The sequence below is a fragment of the Nycticebus coucang genome, chromosome 22, assembly GCF_027406575.1.
Source record: "Nycticebus coucang isolate mNycCou1 chromosome 22, mNycCou1.pri, whole genome shotgun sequence".
In the NCBI taxonomy this organism is placed as follows: Eukaryota; Metazoa; Chordata; class Mammalia; order Primates; family Lorisidae; genus Nycticebus; species Nycticebus coucang.
Window position 1 is genome coordinate 60,782,544 of NC_069801.1, and position 19,218 is coordinate 60,801,761.

Genomic DNA, 19,218 nt, shown 5'->3' on the forward strand with positions numbered 1-19,218 from the left:
ACTGTAACCACTGGGCTACAGTCACTGAGCCTGAATCTTAGATTTTTATTAGGATTAATTAATAAAAGTAGCAATAGTATGTGACATGGAAAAATGTGAATTAGAAAACAGATGAAGGGGATACACATATCACCATAATCTAACTCTGCATGAAAGACAACTTACTTGGGCGGTGCCTGTGGCTCAGTGAGTAGGGCACTGGCCCCACATACCGAGGGTGGCAGGTTTGAACCCAGCCCTGACCAAACTGCAACAAAAAATAGCCAGGCGCTATGGCGGGCGCCTGTAGTCCCAGTTACTTGGGAGGCTGAGGCAAGAGAATTGCTTAACCCCAAGAGCTAGTGGTTGCTGTGAGCTGTGACGCCACAACATTCTACTGAGGGCAACCAAGTAAGACCCTGCCCCCCCCCCAGAAAAAAAGGAAGACAAATTACTTTTTCTATAACTTAAATGTTTTCACATTCTATAACTTAATGTTTTTAACTTAATGTTCTCATTCTGGTTGAGTGGCAGAGACTCGGATTTCTATAAGCAGGTCCAAATCTCAGTCCACAGAGTTAGTAGTTCAGGAAATAAATTTTTTTTTCGGAATTCATCTTGATTTCTATTTCATTCCACTGAGATGGTCCATTTGGAGTCATGGTGTAGTTAGCTTAGATGGTGCCAAAGCATTTGGGAAGAACATCTGGCCTTCGATACCAAAGGTCTCTGCAGGTGTGTAATCATCTTGTCTTGTTCTGGGACATTGGTCCACACTGCCAAGATTTCTCTCATTTCTGTCTACATGGGCTCTTTAGGTCCAATGGCTTCTTTCTAAACATCACAACCACCATGAGGAAAGAGGAGTCATTCTGTTGTTTTTTGCAAATACTAAAACTTGGACATCTTTGCAAGTCAGTTTTTGAGTTTGGGAAAACCTGTGAATATGATTTATTACTCCCATGAACAGGCTACTTTACATGGCAAAGGGAGGTTTATCCAGGCAGATCTAATCTAACCATACCAGCTCTTTGAAACACAAAGTTTCCTCTGGCTGTTGCCAGAAGAGAAAGTCAGAGATTTCAGTCACAAGAAGGACTCAAGAGAGTAGACACTTAGCTTACAGCCAGCAAAGAAATGCAAGTCTCAGTCTAAAACTGCAAAGAAAGAGCCAAAAACTCAATGAGCTGGGTCAGAAATAAAGTCAAACTAGGTTTTTTTAAAAAATTAAAGTTTATTGTACATACAACAAACAGTTTACAAACTGGGAGACTTCTAACCAAAATGATAAGAAGCCCAACTCACAGCAGTTATAGTGCAGCTTATAAAATATAAAAAAGTATTTTAACTTCTTCATAATTGGCTGTTACACATTAACATTCTTTTTAAGGCAAGCAGAGCTGTTTGCACTGACTTGTCTATAGCTGATTGGCTTAATTTCATTGAATCATGCTGAGGAGGACATTTTATGGTTGGTTTATGACTAGAGGTAGTGTTGGAGGGAAATCAGGGTGACTTAATTTTTGGCTGCATGGCAAAGGAAGAGCGGGAGTTGGGTATCTAAACTAGGGTCTCTATTTAACACTTGAAAGTGGATTCTTCCCAGAGCATCCACGTAAGAGCCCACATTGGCAGACACCTTGATTTCAGTCTTGTTATATACCCTGAATATTGAACTCAGTCAAACCTGCCCAGACTTTTGACCTCTAGAATTGTGAGATAATAAATGGGTGATGTTTTCAACTTCTGAGTTTGTGATTTGTTACACAGCAGTAGAAAAGTTCGGGTTGAGCATCCAAAATCCAAAAATCTGAAAACTGAAACGCTCCAAAATCTGAAAGTTTTTGCATGCCAACATGATGCTCAAATGAAATGCTCACTAGGATGTTTCCAATTTTGGAATTTTGGATTTGGAATGCTCAACCAGTATGATGCAAATATTCCCAAGTTCAGAACAATCCAAAATCTGAAACACTTCTGGCACTAAGCACTTTGGATAAGGGACTGTGTAAAGGCATGATAACCAGGAAGCAAGAATCATGAGGACCACCTTGGATCTCTCTGCCACAGGGGTCCAACCACAGTCGGCCGTCTTGCCCAGACCAGTAGAGCCACCCAGTTAGCTCACAGAATCATAAGCAATAATAATAAATGGTAGTTGTGTTAAGCCACTGAGATTTAGGCTGGTTTGCTCTGCATTAGAGCTAACTGTTATATAACTTCTAAATGAGAAAAGTATAGATTAGTTCCTCTTAAATGAAAAGCCCCATCCTACTTCCAAAGATGGTGACAAATATGAGGATAGGATCTGACTTTCACCCCATCACTTTATGAGGTACCATTTATTACTTACTTAGTAGTGCTGTGGTAGGAGCTCTATATTCGGAATCTAATTTAAACCATACAACTCTAAGGTAGGTATTTCTATCTTTTCTTTTTTTGCAGTTTTTGGCGGGGGCTGGGTTTGAACCTGCCACCTCCAGTATATGGGGCCGGCGCCCTACTCCTTTGAGCCACAGGCGCCGCCCCTAAGGTAGGTATTTCTAAAGCACTGTGATTCTCTGCTATATTTTAATTTTGTGGAGCTGGGTAACCTAAAAGTCACCATTGTGCCCTCAATTCTCTCATCTGTAAAAGGGGCTTGATTATACTACTTAACTCGTGAGATTACACTGCTCTGCTCTGTAAACTGTGAACTATGTCAGTATTAGAAATAATTACCAGCAGTACAGGATTCTATTTTCACATATTATTTGCTGCTGAAACCCACGTGGCTGTATCCACATAACACACGCAGCAACGTATATATGGACCCGTGGTTCCTGAGAGTCAGCACTTCCAGGGGTCTGTCAGCCTCCCTGCTTGATCAAGATACACCAATTACCCCTGAAAGAAGCCTGAAGATAATTTAATTCTCTGTTAATAAGTTCTGGTTGTGGGATTTGGGAAAAGGAGATCGTATTTTTGAGGCCCTTTATGCTTCAGGCCCCGGATAGGGGGTTACGTTCAGCTGACTGTGAATTTATGCGGACTGGAGCTGGACCCTGCACCAGGTCATGGTACTGTGTGTCTGAGATTGAGAATTACTGATGTACACAGCCTCGCTCATTCTTGCAGAAATCCTCCCAGATAGGTTTTAGGTTCATTATAGCAAAAGAAATGGACAGCCACAGAAGTTAACTAAGGCCACACATCTTGTAAAGCCAAGTTTTTTTCAGCTTCAGCAAAATGACACATTTCTTGGGCAAAGAAGACAATCGCTCTACCCAATCCAGGGAGACCTGAAGGTTCTTCCTGCAGGACCTCACTGCTCGGTGGACCCTGTCCTGTCGCCTCGGCTCTTACCGGCGTCTTCCCTGAGCTCAGCGACACCGGTCCCGGCTTGTGGTCTTGTGCCCTACACTTAACCAAGGCCCCCTGTACACTTCCTGGCTGCCACCACTGGTGACAGGGCGGACAAACCGGGTAAGAGCCCTGGCTTTGGAGCCAGACCCACCTGATCTGCCTCCTGCGCGTGCTGAGCTGTGTGGTAATAACAAGGCGCTGTATTCTTTGAATGTCAGTTTCGAAAAAAAGGAAAAATAAAGCCTGTACTTCAGTAAGGTTTAGAAATGCTACAGCCAATAAATCACAGCTATGTGTGCGCCCACCCTTGCCCACAGAAGTAAAGTGTGTGGTGCAGCAGGGAACATGGGAAGTAGCAGCAACTCGAGTTAAACCTTTGGAGTCGATTCCTTTTCCTAACTCAAGTGCCCTTACACTAGAGGAGAGAATAGAAAGAAAAGGAAGTCATGAAATCATGAAATCTAGCCGAGGCTGGCACTTCAGTCCCACCCAACAGGTTTTGCAGAGAGGTTTACACACCACGCGCCAGCCCAAGCGCGGGCAATCCCACCCGCCTGGCGTCCTCGCCCTACGCCGGGTCTGAGCCCGAGTTCAGCCCTAACTGGCGGGGCGTTGCGGACTAGTTTTCGGAGCGGATTGGTTTACAGGAGGGTGGCTGTGGCCCCGCCCATTCCCTGGAGGCCGCGGCCTGCGCGGCTGGGCTGGCGGGGAGGGGCCGGCGGCGCAGGGAGGACGCTGTCCGGGTCCCTTTAAAAAGGAGGCGGGCAGCGCGCAGCGGCCAGGAGCGCGCTGCGGCCCTCGCCCTCCACGCGCGGTGTCCCCGCCGGCCGGCCGGGCAGCGAGCGGCCACCATGGTGAGGATCGAGACCGTGAAGACCCGGGCGTACCCGGACCAGAAGCCGGGCACGAGCGGGCTGCGGAAGCGGGTGACGGTGTTCCTGAGCAGCGCCCACTACGCCGAGAACTTCATCCAGAGCGTGCTCGCCACGGTGGAGCCGGCGCTGCGGCCGGAGGCCACGCTGGTGGTGGGCGGGGACGGCAGGTTCTACATGCAGGAGGCCATTCAGCTCATCGCCCGCATCGCCGCCGCCAACGGGGTAAGGGACGGCCGGCTCCGGCGACGTGCGGCCCGTGTCGCCGTCCGCGTGGCGGCCCCGGCGCCACCTCCCGCGCCCTGCGCTCGCTCTTCCGGCCTGGAGACGCGCCGCGGGGTCGGCGGACTTGCCCGTCTGACCCCGGGCCGGGAGGCGGCCGATTGCGCTTGACCTTGGGCGCCCGGCCGATCCTCGCCTCTGGCTCCTCCCTCCTCGCTCCCTCGGCCGCTCCTCTCGCTGCGATCCCCGTTTACCCCCCACCGCACCCCGGGGCCTCTGACATTTACCTTGACCTTTGCTGACTCAGGGGATACGGCGCGGGGTGCGTGGCCTTAACCCGGCAGGTTGGGGGCGCCCTGCTCCGACCCCGCGCGTCCCGCCTGCTGCCTGCTATTCTGGGCCGGGACTGGCGCTTCCCGCGGGCTCGGAGCCCGGTGCTGCGCTGCGGGGCGAAGATGGCGACAGTGTCCACCCCGCGGGGCGCCAGGCCGCAGACCGGAGCGGGCAGGTGCCAGGCCTCTCTCCCCAGCCCCTGGCTCGCGTCGGTCAGAGCTGGCCTTCCGTGGCCTGCTTGCTGGGGCGCAAGCTTTTGAAAACTCTCTGGTCTTCTGGCTCCGTTCCACCGAGGGGACTGGAGCTGAATTCTCGTTAGAGCCGAGCAGCGTATCCAGGGGCGCTCTTATGTAAGCGGTCTGCTATGCCAGGAAATTAGTGCAACACCATGGTTCCATCCTCCAGCCAAGAAACGTTAACTGACTTAACTGGGCAGGTCTCACCCAGATAGGGGAACCTTTAAAATAGGCTTTTCAGTAAATCTGACACATGAAAATGTGGTTTTATAATTTTTTTTTTTTTTTGAGACAGAGTCTTACTATGTCCCCCTCAGTAGAGTGCTATGGCGTCACAGCTCACAGCAACCTCACAAACTCTTGGGCTTAAGCGATTCTCTTGCCTCAGCCTCCCAAGTTGCCGGGACTACAGGCACCTGCCACAACGCTCAGCTAAATGTTTTGTTGCAATTGCCATTGTTGATTAGCAGGCCTGGGCCAGGTTCGACCCTACCAGCCCAATGTATGTGGCTGGTGCCCTGAACACTGAGCTACGACGCCGAGCCTATAAAATTTTTAAATTGGGGCTAATTATTTATTCACTTTATTTATTTATTTTTTTGAAACAGCCCCCCTCTGTTGCCCTGGGTAAAGTGCCACGGTGTCATCATAGCTCACAGCAACCTTGAACTCCTGGGCTCAAGCGATCCTCCTGCCTCAGCCTCCTAAGTAGCTGGGACTACAGGTTGCACCACCATGCCTGGCTAGATTTTCCATTTTTAGTAGAGATGGGGTCCTACTCTTGCTCTTAAACTGGCTGGTTCTTAAACTCCTGAGATCAAGCAGTCCAGCCTCCTTGGCCTCCTAGAGTGCTCAGATTACAGACATGAGCCACTGTGCCCAGCTTATTTATTCACTTTTAGAAAACATTTCTAGGGAGTTCTAAGGAGCAAGTTTTCTTTCTATATTTAAAATAAGATAAAGACTCACATGCTTCTGGAATTCATTCCCTAAAATGGATATTTTTATTCATTTAAGTAGCATTTTATCTTACTTTATTAACATATTGAACACTGTTTTGCCAAGCACCATCTTAAGCACTAAACATGTGGAATCTAATCTCATTTACTTCCTGCAGTCCTGTAAGGTGGATACAATATGGCTATTTTAAGTTGCTAACAATAACACTGAAGCTTAGGCAGGTTAAATAATTTCCAAGAACTGTAATAGCAGCCCTGAGACTCCAATATAGACCAGCCAATCCCAAGAACTTGAACTACTTCTGAGAATGTAGAGACCTTTGAATCTAAAGATCTACTTTCCAGTCTTCGAAGTCTAAACTAGGCCCTATTTACATCTGCCTCCCTGAGTCAAGCAGTTGTGAGCATCACTGAGGGAAGATTGCCTGGATTTGTTTTCTCTATGCTCCTGAGTTTTCAGACAAGCACTGATTTCCACAAAAAAAGAACAAACAACAGCCATATCCCATTAGATTCCTTTATCTCCCTATTACCATCCATACTGAATTCACATTCATTCATTCAGCAGATGCTGAGTCTTCCCAGATGCAGAGAAATGTGTGGAATAAAAGAATGATTCAGACACAAGACTCATCTTTAAGGAGCTTACAGTAGAGTGGGGATCTTAGGGGTCCAAATGGAAATTTGTCCATTTGGGCATGAAGGAAAGGATTAGTTTTAACTAAAAGTTCTTGAAATGTCACTGCCCTTTAGCTACGTAGTACCCTATCGGTCTTCTGTCTTTGAGCCAACCTTGTAAAAGTCCTGTGCATTCACCATGCCTGACCCTCACCTGCCTCTCACTCCACCTCCCTGCAGCCTGGCTTCCGCCCCCTCCAATCACTCTGCTGAAATTGTTCTTGCCATGGTTACTGACGATTTTCTGGTTGCAAAGTCCATGGAACACACTTCAGGCCTTACCATATTTGACCTTTCTGTTGAATTTGGCACTGCTGATTTTGCTCTGTTAACAGTCTTACCCCCTTGCCTCCATCACTCTCTCCTGATTCTTCTCACAGTTTTGAAGGTTTTTTTGTGGACTTCCTGCCCTGCCTACACCCTAGCTGTTCCCTAGGTTTCCATTCTCAGCTTAATGCTCCCTGATCTTATTATCTCTTTTGTTGTTAAATCACCAGGGACTTAGATATCCTGCTCTGACAGTGTCCTCAGGAGCTTCCCAGTACCCCACCCTGCCCTTGCCCTTGTAGATGAATCACATTCGAATAAAACTGTTGCCATGTCACAGTCCTCCACTCTAGAGTGAGCTTCTTCAAGACAGGGTTTGTGTTTTATCTGTATTTGAAATACCTAGAACAATGTAGCATTCAATGAATTGCCCTGAATGTGAGTCACCTTTGTATTCCAGCGTGCAGTTGATGACCAATAAATTTATTCTCATCAGACATTTATTATGTGCTTGATTTGCACCAAACATTGATTGTGGGTGAAACACAAAATACAGAAGACGTTGTGTTTTCCAGTCTTGCCCTGGAGAAAGATACAGTCTAGAAGGGGAAGTGGAGAAGACTAAGCAAGTAGCTGGGCTCAGGAGGCAGGGGCGGGAAAATCACTGAGGCCAGTAATTCAAGGCTGTAGTGGCTGTCATCATGCCTGTGAATAGCCCCTGTGCTCCAGCCTGGGCAGCATAGCCAGACCCTGTCTCTTAAATGAAGATGCTCATGATAACCTTAAAAAGAAATAAGCAGACAGCTCAATGTGTTAGGTGTTTAGTTGGAGATATGTGCCAGATCGCTTAGGAACAAGAACCTAGACAGCTGTGCTTAGAAAGGGAAGATGAAGTGAGGATGGTTTCATACCCGGGTGAGGTCTTACAGAATGAGTTTTGAGTTCCCAGGTGAGTTCGTTGGCTGGGAAGAATTCTAGACAAAATGAAGAAAAATCGCAGGAGTTGGAAACTCTCCTCCTGGACAAGGTACTTAATTCCTCCTCCTCTTATTCTTCATCTGTAATAACTGGGAATGATAATACCCAGAAAGGCTGATGTGAGGAGTAGATGGAAGCATTTAAAAGTACTTGGCAGGCTCAGCGCCTATAGCTCAGTGGCTAGGGCGCCAGCCACATACACCCGAGCAGGCAGGTTTGAACCCAGTCCAGGTCTGCCAAACAACAATGACAACTACAACCAAAAAAAATAGCTGTGTGTTGTGGTGGGCACCTGTAGTCCCAGCCACTTCGGAGGCTGAGGCAAGAGAATCACTTAAGCCCAAGAGTTTGAGGTTGCTGTGAGCTAACACCACAGCAGTCTAAGGGTGACATAGTGAGACTGTCTCAAAAAAAAAAAAAAAAGTACCTGGCAGCCCCTTCTCGCCTGGAAACTGTTGAAATGACACCAGTATGATCAGGGTTCTACTGATAGTAGGAGTTAGTTAATCCAGCCTGGTGCAGGTCTCAGCATCCTCCCTTCTAACAGTTCTAACCATGTTAGTCAGAACTTAACTGCGGGCAGATAACAAAAACCTAACTTGAGTTAGTTCAAGGAAAAAAGGGAATTTATTGGCCCATGTTACTGAAAAGTCCAAGAGTTACCCAGTGTGTGCTCCACACTTTAAACTACTCCCAGTCTCTAGAAATCACTTCTGGGTCCAGTGATCTGCAAATGTCCAGGACTAGAAACTGGGGAGAATTCAGACTCAAAAGTAAAATGGTGTGTAGATATTTTAAAGGATAATTTAACACCATCTTAAGCAAAAGAAAATAGTATCTTCATGAGAACTTATGAATAAGCAGGTTTTTTAATGGATTCACAGGGATTCTTTGTGAAACATGTAGACCTCTCTGAGAATCATTTTATTTTTAAGTGAATAAAACAAAATACAAAGGAAACAAAACTTAGGTTGAAATAGAATTAACAAATGAAATTTGTGATATATAGCATGAGAGGTGCTTCTTATCAACATATTAAATAACAAGATCTAGTGGTGGGTCTAATATCACCTAACTTCAGAGTAGTTATGAGTGTAAATGGCTTTCTGAGACATCAGATATCTCAGTATTTTTAAGATAACTGTGATGTGATATGAAAGTATCTTGGATTTCTGTTGGGTAGCAGCGCTAGCAGTAATGATAGCACTTCCACTGCGGCTTACCTCTGATGCTGATAATTGAATGAAATGCCAACTTTCAGTTAGAGTTTAGGGAAAATAAAGATTTTTGGTTTATTTTGTGCTTCACACCCGTGATGCACTGAATTCTGCCCGAGGACCTCTCATGGTGGCTGGGATCTCAGCACCCCACGTTAAGAGTCCTACATGGAACAACTGAGCCCCCTTCAATTGTCTAATCCTGCCCGCACCAAAATGGGCCTCAAATACCCAACATAGAGGTTAAGGGTGTCATGTTCTCTGAATAGACTTGTGGGGCTTTGAGAATTTTGCTTTCAAACGGGAAGAACTCCACTATTTGTCATTTGCACTTTTCTACACTTTCGGGAGGCCTGATAGGAAAGTATCTTTGATTTCAAAATATCTTTTGAAATTGGCATTGGGGAAGTTTCTTGTTACCCTGGTATCCCTGGGTCAAGGATGGTTTGGCAGAGAAACATCTTTGGGTCACTTTTTAATGGGCTGTTGTACCCGCGTCTTTGAATGAAGGTTTTTAAGATTATGAAGAGCTATTGGATGAAGATTCTCTGCTTGTTTACCCTTTGTGATTTTGAATCAGCACTGGTCACCAGGGTGAGTAAGCTGTGGTCCTTTTCCATGAGGAGTGTATAGTCTTGCCGGGGATAAATGCAGGCAAGGCGTACACGTGCAAAGAACGGAATTAGAAACAGTGCTGAGTTAGGGAGAGAACATTCTGGATCGGGGAACGAAGAGGTGGAAATGTGTCTTGAGGAGCAGATAGCATACAAACAGAAAAGATGGGGCCGTCTTTCAGGAGTGGGGAACAGCAGAAGGAAGGAAGGAAGAAAGGGTAGGATTCAAATCAGATTTTCTTGGCTTTGCTAATGCTCTCGCTAAAAAAGCATTTTTTTTTATTTCTTTCTTAATCAAATCTAATGCCCATGAAGCATTATAGACTAAAAAGGAAAACATCTCTCTTTTTTCAAAATAAAGATTTTTTTTTTTGGTGAGATTGCATAGGGAAGTGATATATGGTCTGGGAAGAGTGAGTTGGTCAGTGAGTATTTATTGAGCACCTACTGTGTGCTGCTTTAGCCCCCAGGGATATGTCAGTGAAAAGGGCCAAAGCTCTGCTCCACAGAGCCGGGGCTTCTAGCTGAGGGACGTAGATGGTAAATATGCGTGTCAGATGAAGATAGATTGTCTTAAGGAAATAAAATCTGGGGCAGGGAGAGAGCGCTGTAGGGGGGCTGTCTGCGGTGTGGCGGCTGATAAGGCCTCTGTGATGGCAGAGACCTAAGTTGAGTGCAAGGGGAGCCATGCAGCTGTCTGGAAGGATTCCAGACACGGGAGTTAACTGTAAATGAGAAACCCATTTAATCATTTCACATTGTGCAATTACACTCCAAGTAAACACATACTGTAGAAGTTTTTATTATACAAATGGTGCCGATATACTGTGAAGTTTTACATATGTGTGTATATTACAAGTATTATTGTATTATATGTAAGTTTACCTTGGGTTAGTTAGAGGTATGGTCATCATCGATCAAATATTTAACATCACATTTTTTTTCTCTCTTGGACTTTGTAGTGTGGGAAGAACTTTTCTTTTCTCTTTTCTTTTTTTTTTTGAGATAGAGCCTCAAGCTGTCGCCCTGGGTAGAGTGCTGTGGCATCACAGCTCACAGCAACCTCCACCTCCTGGGCTCAGGCGATTCTCCTGACTCTGCCTCCCAAGTAGCTAGGACTACAGGGGCCCACCACAACGCCCAGCTATTTTTTGGTAGCAGCCATCATTGTTGTTTGGTGGGCCCGGGCTGGATTCAAACCCACCAGCACAGGTGTATGTGGCTGGTGTCTTAGCTGCTTGAACCATAGGCGCCGAGCCAGGAAGAATTTTTCTTCTATCCTCTTGGGTTATATATTGAGGGCCTGCAAACTAAACTGCAAAGACAGATTTGCAACAAAAAAGACATCTTCATTTACACATATGTGAGTTCACAGGAAAATGTGACAGGAGTTGGTTAGAATTGGGGGCCTGTAGGGAGTGGGGGAGAAGAGTGCTTGCTGGAAAACAGAACTTCTAGGAAAGGTGAACGGGTCCTTGGGAGACTGGGTGGGGACGTGATCGCTGTGGAGACTGGGTGGGGACGTGATCGCTGTGACAGTGTCTGTGTAGGTGGGCGCTGAGAGTGAGTGTACAACTCGTGGGGGGGGACTTTGTGACAATTGAGTTCTTTTGGGATCCTCTGCTTTTAAGGCAGAAGAGGGAGTTTGGTAAAAAGCCTATTTTCAAATGCCTTCAGCTCAAAATACTTTTTGTTCTATGATTCTTTTTAAAATTTATTTCAGAATATTAAGGGGGTACAAATTTTTGGTACACAGATAGCTTTTATAATGCTTGAGCCAGGGCTGTTAGTGTGCCCATCCCTCAAATAGTGTTCGCTGTACCCTGCTAGGGAGGTTTCTATCCCTCTCCATTCCTTTTTTTTTTTTGAGACAGAGTCTCACTTTGTCATAGCTCACAGCAACCTCAGACTCTTGGGCTCAAGCAATTCTCTTGCCTCATCCTCCCAAGTGGCTGGGACTATAGGCGCCCACCATAGCACCTAGTTACTTTTTAGAGACGGGGGTCTTATTCCTGCTCAGGCTGGTCTCAAACCCATGAGCTCAGGCAACCCAGCCGCCTTGGCCTCCCAGAGTGCTAGGATTCCAGGTGTGAGCCACTGCTCCTAGCCTTCTTTTTTTTTTTTTCTGAGACAGAGTCTCACTCAGTCGCCCTGGGGTTGAGTGCCTGGCATCATAGTTCACAGCAACCTCAAACTCTTGGGCTCAAGAGATCTTCTTGCTTCAGCCTCCCGAGTAGCTGGGACTATAGGTGCCCACCACAATGCTCGGCTAGTTTTTCTATTTTTAGAAGAGTCAGAGTCTCACTCTTGCTCAGGCTGGTCTCCACCTCCTGAGCTCAGGGGATCCGCCTGCCCCCTTCTTGATGGCCAACGCCTTTTACCTCTGTGTGTGCTTGTGTGTGCCCATCTGCTAGTTCCACGTTATTAGAGAATACAGTGGTGTTTTTGCATTCCTGAGATTCTAATGAGTTTTATGTCACAGTGGTGTAGTCAGTCTGGACCCCTTCAGACTTTAGAGCAGGCGTTGTCAAATTGCGGCCTGCGGGCCACATGAGGCAGTGTGATTGTATTTATCCCCGTTTTTTTTTTTTTTACTTCAAAATAAGATATGTGCAGTGTGCATAGGAATTTGTTAATAGTTTTTGTTTTTTTTAAACTATAGTCCGGCCCTCCAATGGTCTGAGGGACAATGAATTGGCCCCCTGTTTAAAAAGTTTGAGGACGCCTTCTCTAGAGGAACTTTCAGGAGAATGATTTGAGTGAACTGCACTTCTGAGAAAATGAAGCAGGGAAATTTGAATTGATCCATTTACTCTCCCCCAAATGTCCTTGAAGTTCACATAGACAATGCAGCCAGTCCTTGGACTTGAAAGCTGTGCTCATGGTTGGACTTCTGAGTCTGCTCATGACTGAGGTCTCAACAAGGCCCCACTGGGAGGACTTGGAAAAAAGCCATAAAGGGGGTTGTTTGGAAAAGGTGAGAAGTGGGTGCCTTAGCATTGGGATGTGCAGAGGGATATAATCTGGGTTATTGTTGTTTTTTTAACTTCTGCTTTCCAAAGTCCTTCTTCTCATCTCTTCCCCCATTACCACTGAGCTGAGTCTCCAAGAGATACAGACAACCCTGAATGAACGCAGAGGGGAATGCTAGTTGAGTCATGCCAATAAAGGTTAATCATGAATCAAAACACCTGGAGCATTATTTTCTGACATCAGAACCGCTTCCTCCCTCCTCTTTGTAAGCTCCCCAGAGTGTTTCTGAAAGAATGAGATTTAGTAGACAGGTGGTGGTACAGAGGGTTTGGGTGGCCTGCCCACCTGCTGGTGCTATTGGAAACAGGACCCCAGGCTCCTGATGTTTCTTCTGGCTGGTCCTTCCATAAATAAGCATATCTCAAAGCAAGTCGTTCTGGGGATCATACAACACTGTATGTAGTTAACAGTTTGGGGAAACAGGATTGGGACTAACACTTTAGGACTTTCAGAGTGTCTGATACGCGAATGAGTCCTGTGAGTTTGCAGGAGGTCCCTAAACAGAATGATTTTGGCAAATACTGACCTGTACCACGCTGGTCTGGTATCTGTACTTTACAAGAACTGTCACAGAATTAAGTTAGGTTTCTTTGTTTTTTTTTAAAGCTATTGTTAATAGCATGCAGGGAGGTGAGATTTTGTTAACTAAGACATGAATTTGTTCTTTGCTGCTTTGAACACAATTGGTTCAGTTCAAGGAGTATTTCTCTCCCACGTCACCACACAGCAGGGCTATGGAGTAGGTCCTGACGAAAGTCCTGACCAAATATTAGTTCCCTGCACTGTGCCCCAGCGTGCTCAGAACACCTCTGCTGCTCAAGAGTGAGTTGTAACTGCTGCTTTGTTGTGTGAGTCCAGGGTGCTTAACCAGCACAGCGAAGTAGCCCTTTGGAGGCCACATCAGTGAGGGTGGGGATCATAAACCCTGGTGGGGAGCTCGAGATGAGCCCATCGCCTGTCTCCTGGAATGCATCAGAGAACAAGACAGGCCCAGTCCTCACCTGCTTGGGATTTGAGGTACAGGGTTTGTGTGGGAGGCTGGGTGGGTTGCCGACAGGCAAACAGCCGCGCCAGGTGCAGTCGCCCTGTGACGGGGTGAGCCAGGCACCCTGTGAAAGCAGACAACAGATGCACCTGGTGTAGGCAGGGGGCACAGGGAAGTGACAGCCCAGACCTGAGCGTGTTTCAGGCGGAACCACAGATGAGAGAGGCTGCCGTGGTTGAAGAGGCAACCCCACCCGCTACCCCCGGCCCTGCCCCAGACTGCATCTTTTTATTTCATGCTCCACCAGAAGCAACTACCATAAAAATAAGTCCTTATATTTTATATTTTATAATATATTCCTGCACCTATGCTATCTACAATGAACCTTTCAGGTTTCCCCGGAGACTGGGAACTGTCCCCGTTCTAGAATGTTCTAGAATGTGAGAGAGGTTGGGTTGTGTCCCCAGCAGCAGGTCTCCACTGACAGCCGCTGGGAACTGCCAGTCGGGGCCGTGTTTCAAGGAGGAAGTGAGCCTTCCATGTGAGGGGTCCTGGTCTTGTTCTTGGGTCAAAGCCCCTCTTCTCATCATTGGGTTAAAACCAGCTTATAGATCACAGTATAAAAGAAAAGGCAAAATCTGCATCAGGGCACATGCTTTTCTTCCTTTGATGGTCCGCATAAAAAAGTGCAAACTGAGCCAGTGGAATATAAACCTAGGAACAGATGCCTCCTAGGGTCAGTGGGCAAGTCATTAACTGTCGTCCAGTTAGGGAAGCTGCATTTTATCATAGGGTGGGTTCTAGAGTTCAAATGGAAGATAAAACTCCAGTCAGAATCATCCATAAAACTCTACAGGAGCATACCACGTTGGGGGACGATGTGTGTAACAACATTGTGTCTTAACGTACCAGGACAGCTCTCATCTTGGCCAGGTGGTTGCGCTTGGAGAGGCGCCGGAGACCAGGACTCAGCCTTGGGGGCACTTGGTCTTTGAGGGAACTGGGGCAGAGTAGCCCAGGCTGTTTAAGTCTCTTGTTCTCCTCACCTCCCTGACACGTAGCTCAGTTTGTGCAGCTGAATGTTTGTTGCTTTGACCACACTGCAAGTTCCAGCTGTTCCTCAGCTCGCACATGTGAGAAGCATCTCAACCATAACGCAACCCCTGCAGCTTGGAGAACTGTGCCATGTGGCTTCTGCACAGCTTATGTCTGAACTCGGTTAGACAATTTCCCCAGCAAGGCATGGCCTTACGTGGCAGCTGAGGTCTGGTTGCTCCTGAACAAGATACTTTGAGATGCCTCCCAAATGAAAATCAACGTAGCCCATGCCACCTGTATCTTAAGTGAAACAATTTCTACAGTTACATAGATTCAGCTGGTATCAGAGACTGAAAACAATAGTGACTACACAAGATGAAGTTGTCCTCCCCCTTGGAGAAGCCTGACGTAAGCAGGCTGAGACCAGCATGGTGCATCCGTGGACCCAGCCTCCTTCCATCTTGTTGCTTGGCCAACTCAGAAGGTGCTGCACCTCAGAATGACTCTGCCCCACCACATCCACGTTTCAGCCAGTGGGTATGGGGAAAGATGGGGTAGACTGCTTTTCCCTCTTTACGGTCTGGAAATTGCATACCTCACTCCCTTGATCAGATCTATCACACAGGCCACCGTTAGGGTCGAGAAGGGCCAGGAGAGGTAGGCTCAGTGTTTCTTGGCTTGTGGTCAGCTGAAGGTGGGTGGTTCTGTTACCGTCAGAGAGGAAAGGAAAACTGGAGATCTGCTCCAGGCCCGGCTCCCTGTCTGGGCAGGTAACCACACTTGCTGTGCTTCCCACCCGTGAGACACGTCACTTCTCCCCAAGGAGGCACCCAGACTCCTGCTAGCCACCCAGGCAGTATGCAGTGTCCCTGAGGTCTGGGGCTTGCTGAGTTCTCTCAGGCCCATCTGTGACTCCTTGGGGTTCAACAGGCAGTAAATTTAATGACAAATTGTCAGCCCTTCCCACCATCTAGCTGTACATAACTACATAACATGCGGAGAGGGAGTCACATTGCTGCACATAGGGTAGCCTCACACAGCTGTGTGTAGAGCTGTGTTCACTCACTGCTGCCCGGGGTGCAGGCCCTGCCCTGGTCATGGAGGTCCACAGGGAGCCCTGGTTCTGCCTTCAGGAAGGACTGTCCTCTGCTCATTTAGCAGTGGACATCGGAGAGTAGGGCCTGAAAGCCTTTTGGGGGACTGGTCAGCTTTGTAACCTTCTTCCTGCTGTTGAAATTGGCGGTGGGGTGAGAGGCAGGGGTTGCTTTTGCAGGCCCAGGTTCTGGTTTCTCTCACTAAACAGTCCCTAGTTCCCTCACACACAGAGGCTTCGGGCCCATTCTGATCAGTTCCATGTGCTTGACAACCACAGCAAAAGTTCTCACCTAGCTAGTTTGGGTTTTTGTTGGTGATGGTTTCTTTTAGAGACAGGGTCTTGCTCTGTCCTCCAGGCTGGAGTACAGTGGCCCATTCACGGCTCACTGTAATCTCAGACTCCTGCTCAAGCAGTCCTCCTGCGTTCGCCTCCCAAGTAGCTGGGAATATGGGCACACACTACCACTGCTATTTTTTTTTTTTTAAGAGATGGAGTCTTGCTATGTTGCTCAGATTGGTCTGAAGCTCCTGGCCTCAAGTGGTCCTCCCATCTCAGCCTCCCAAAGTGCTGGGATGATGGGGGACCCTCTGTGCCAGGCTTCCTCTAGATAATTCTGAAGCCTGAAAACTCTGGCTTGTATTTATTGGCCTCTGTGAGACAAAGGGGAAAGACAGGCCGGGCGAGAAGGCAGTCTCCCTAAGCTGGCCTTCGCCGGTGGGCTGGTTCTGCTGACGGCGAAGGATGTGAGCACAGCGGTCTCTGCCGAGCCTGCTGCTGGCTGCACACTTGGCTTTAGCTGGGTACACAGGCAATCATCGCTTTGGCCCACCACTCCCTGGACCTTTGCAGCACAGTCAGAGAAAACTTCCTTTGGCAAAGCATAGCCTCCTCACATCTACCCACACAGTATCTAGTGCTTGCCTGAGCTCCCATCTTCACTGTGGTGACGAGTAGAAGCCAAATGCTCACACTGTGAATTCTCCAACTGTTCGCCCCACGCTTCGGGTTTGGCTGGCCAGTAGTCGCCTTCCGTGCTATCAGAGGTAACAATTCTGCCATGCCAAAAAAGAAGCATGCCAGTGCCACACGGGTTTTGTACAGAATAGCAACTTTTCTTATTAGTTAAAATGTAGGTTTGGCTGCTGTAACTAAGTTCCAAAATAAGGTACTTGAAACAAACATTTATGGAAATAGGCTCTTTACTTGACCGAGTGTGGCACACAGGGCCACATCGCACACAGGGACCCACGTCCCTTCACTTCTGCTGCTTAACCTTCCCTGTGGTATTGCTCTTATCTGCAGGGTCCAAGATGCCCACCAGCCAGCGGCAGGGGAGCAAGAGGATGGGCAGCCCGTCCCTCCGAGAGTGCAGGCGTCTGTCCCACTCATGTCCTGTGGACTGGTGTCTAACTAAGGCCATCTCTAGCAGGCCTGCTCGTGTGTCAACTAAACCTTTGGGATTTGACAACTAAATGAAGGGAGAATTGATACTGGAGAACAACCAACCACTTAGGCTATCCTAAGCATTCCTTCCAAATCTGGTGAAAATCACTCAGTCATTTTCAAGTGGGAGAGTTATAGAAAGAAGACAAAACTCAACTCCGTGTGTGTGTGTGTGTGTGTGTTACCCCTACCTCGGAAAGGAGCCAAAGCACAAACCTTTCCAGTGTTGGGGAAGTTATTAAGTAAACTGCTTTTGTTGAGATATAATTCACATACCTTACTGTTTACCCATTTAATGTTTTTGTTTGTTTGTTTTTTTGCAGTTTTTGGCCAGGGCTGGATTTGAACCCACCACCTCCAGCATATGGGGCTGGCGCCCTACCCCTTTGAGCCACAGGCGCCGCCCCCCATTTAATGTTTTTTAGTATGTTCACAGGGTTGGGTGCCCATCACCACCATCCAATTGTAGAATATTTCCATGATCCTAAAAGAAACCCCATACCTTAATCGTCTAGTCTCCCCTACGCCTTCAGCCTTAAGCAGCCGTTAGTCTACTTACAGCCTCTCTACCAGAGGTTCTCAAACCACGGCCTGCGGGCCACATGCGGCCCGCTGAGGACATTTATCCAGCCCACCAGGTGTTTTTGCCACAGCTGCCTGTCCTGCTCAGTAGCCCACTTGTCCCGGGCCGCAGTGCGCATGTGTGGAATGTGCCCCACACTCTCCAAGTCCTCTCCTACTCTCCAACTCTACTCCTTCTCTCTGTCTCTCGACTCCTCATCTCAGTCTCTGGTGTAATCAGAGGAGTCACCAGGTTGCCTGTGCAGAGCCTGCTGCTGCCTAAGGACCCAGGTAAGAACAAGTTAGGATTTTTTTTTTTTTTGAAGTTAGGAGGTCTTTTTTTTTTTTTTTTAATTTTGCAGTTAGCAGAGCCTTTTTTTTTTTTACAGTTAAGGGGGGCCTTTTTTTCCCTGAAGTTAGGAGGTCTTTTTTTTTTTTGCAGATAGGGGGCACCTTTTTTTGAACTTAGAAGAGCCTTTTTTTTGAAGTTAGGAATGCCTTTTTTTTTTTAAGTTGGTTGGTTGGGGGTAGTTTCTAGGGGGGTTGCATCACAGTGATAAAGCAGATGGTCAGTGCTCAGAGGTAATGCGAATAGTCAGTGCTCAGTGGTAATGATAATTGTAAGTGCTCAGTGTTAATGCAAATTGTTAGCGCTCGGTATTAATGCAAATTGTTAGCAGTCAATGTTATCGCAGGGGGGCCCCAAACTGGTAATCTGCCTAGGGCCCCATGGGAACTTAATCTGGCTCTGCAGACAGCCGAGGAATAGGAAACCCAATTTAATTGACAGTAAGTGCATTTATATTCTGATTGCTATTCAGTTGTGTATGATGTTGTATGTTGTGTGCTGTGTAAGCCCCGGTTCACACTGTTGCGATCTCTGAGCAGTGCGAGTTCAGCCATATGCTTGTACGGCTGAACTTGCATTAGATTCAGAAGGAAAAAGGCATATGTGCCTTCTTTTTTCCTGCAGTGGAATCTGATCGCATGGGTTTTCTCACCCATGCGATCAGATTCCTGTGCGAGTTCATAGATCGCAGTGCGATTCGCACAGGGCAGTGTGAAGGAAAGGTGGTGGAGGAACTGGCTCTGTAATCGTGCCTATTCCCACACCGCACCAGTGTGAGCCTGAGGGAAAAGCGGACTTCCACCATATGGGCACTGGTGAGGCTGAAATGATGTGGACTGGCAAGGCTGCATTGATGGACACTGATCAGACGGCATTGATGGACACTGATCAGACTGCATTGATGGACACTGATCAGACTGCATTGATGGACACTGATCAGACTGCATTGATGGGCACTGATCAGACTGCATTGATGGACACTGATCAGACTGCATTGATGGACACTGATCAGA

At 47.3% G+C, this 19,218-nt stretch overlaps 1 protein-coding gene across 1 annotated transcript in view; it reads left to right on the plus strand.

The window, feature by feature from the left end:
* The first annotated feature begins 4,045 nt into the window (after positions 1-4,045).
* PGM1 (phosphoglucomutase 1) overlaps positions 4,046-19,218 on the plus strand; it is a 77,139-nt gene continuing 61,966 nt past the window's right edge. Inside the window, exon 1 of the mRNA XM_053575003.1 lies at positions 4,046-4,421. Within this exon, the coding sequence (XP_053430978.1) occupies positions 4,176-4,421 (246 nt within the window). The 5' untranslated portion in view covers positions 4,046-4,175. The remainder of the gene's footprint in view (positions 4,422-19,218) is intronic.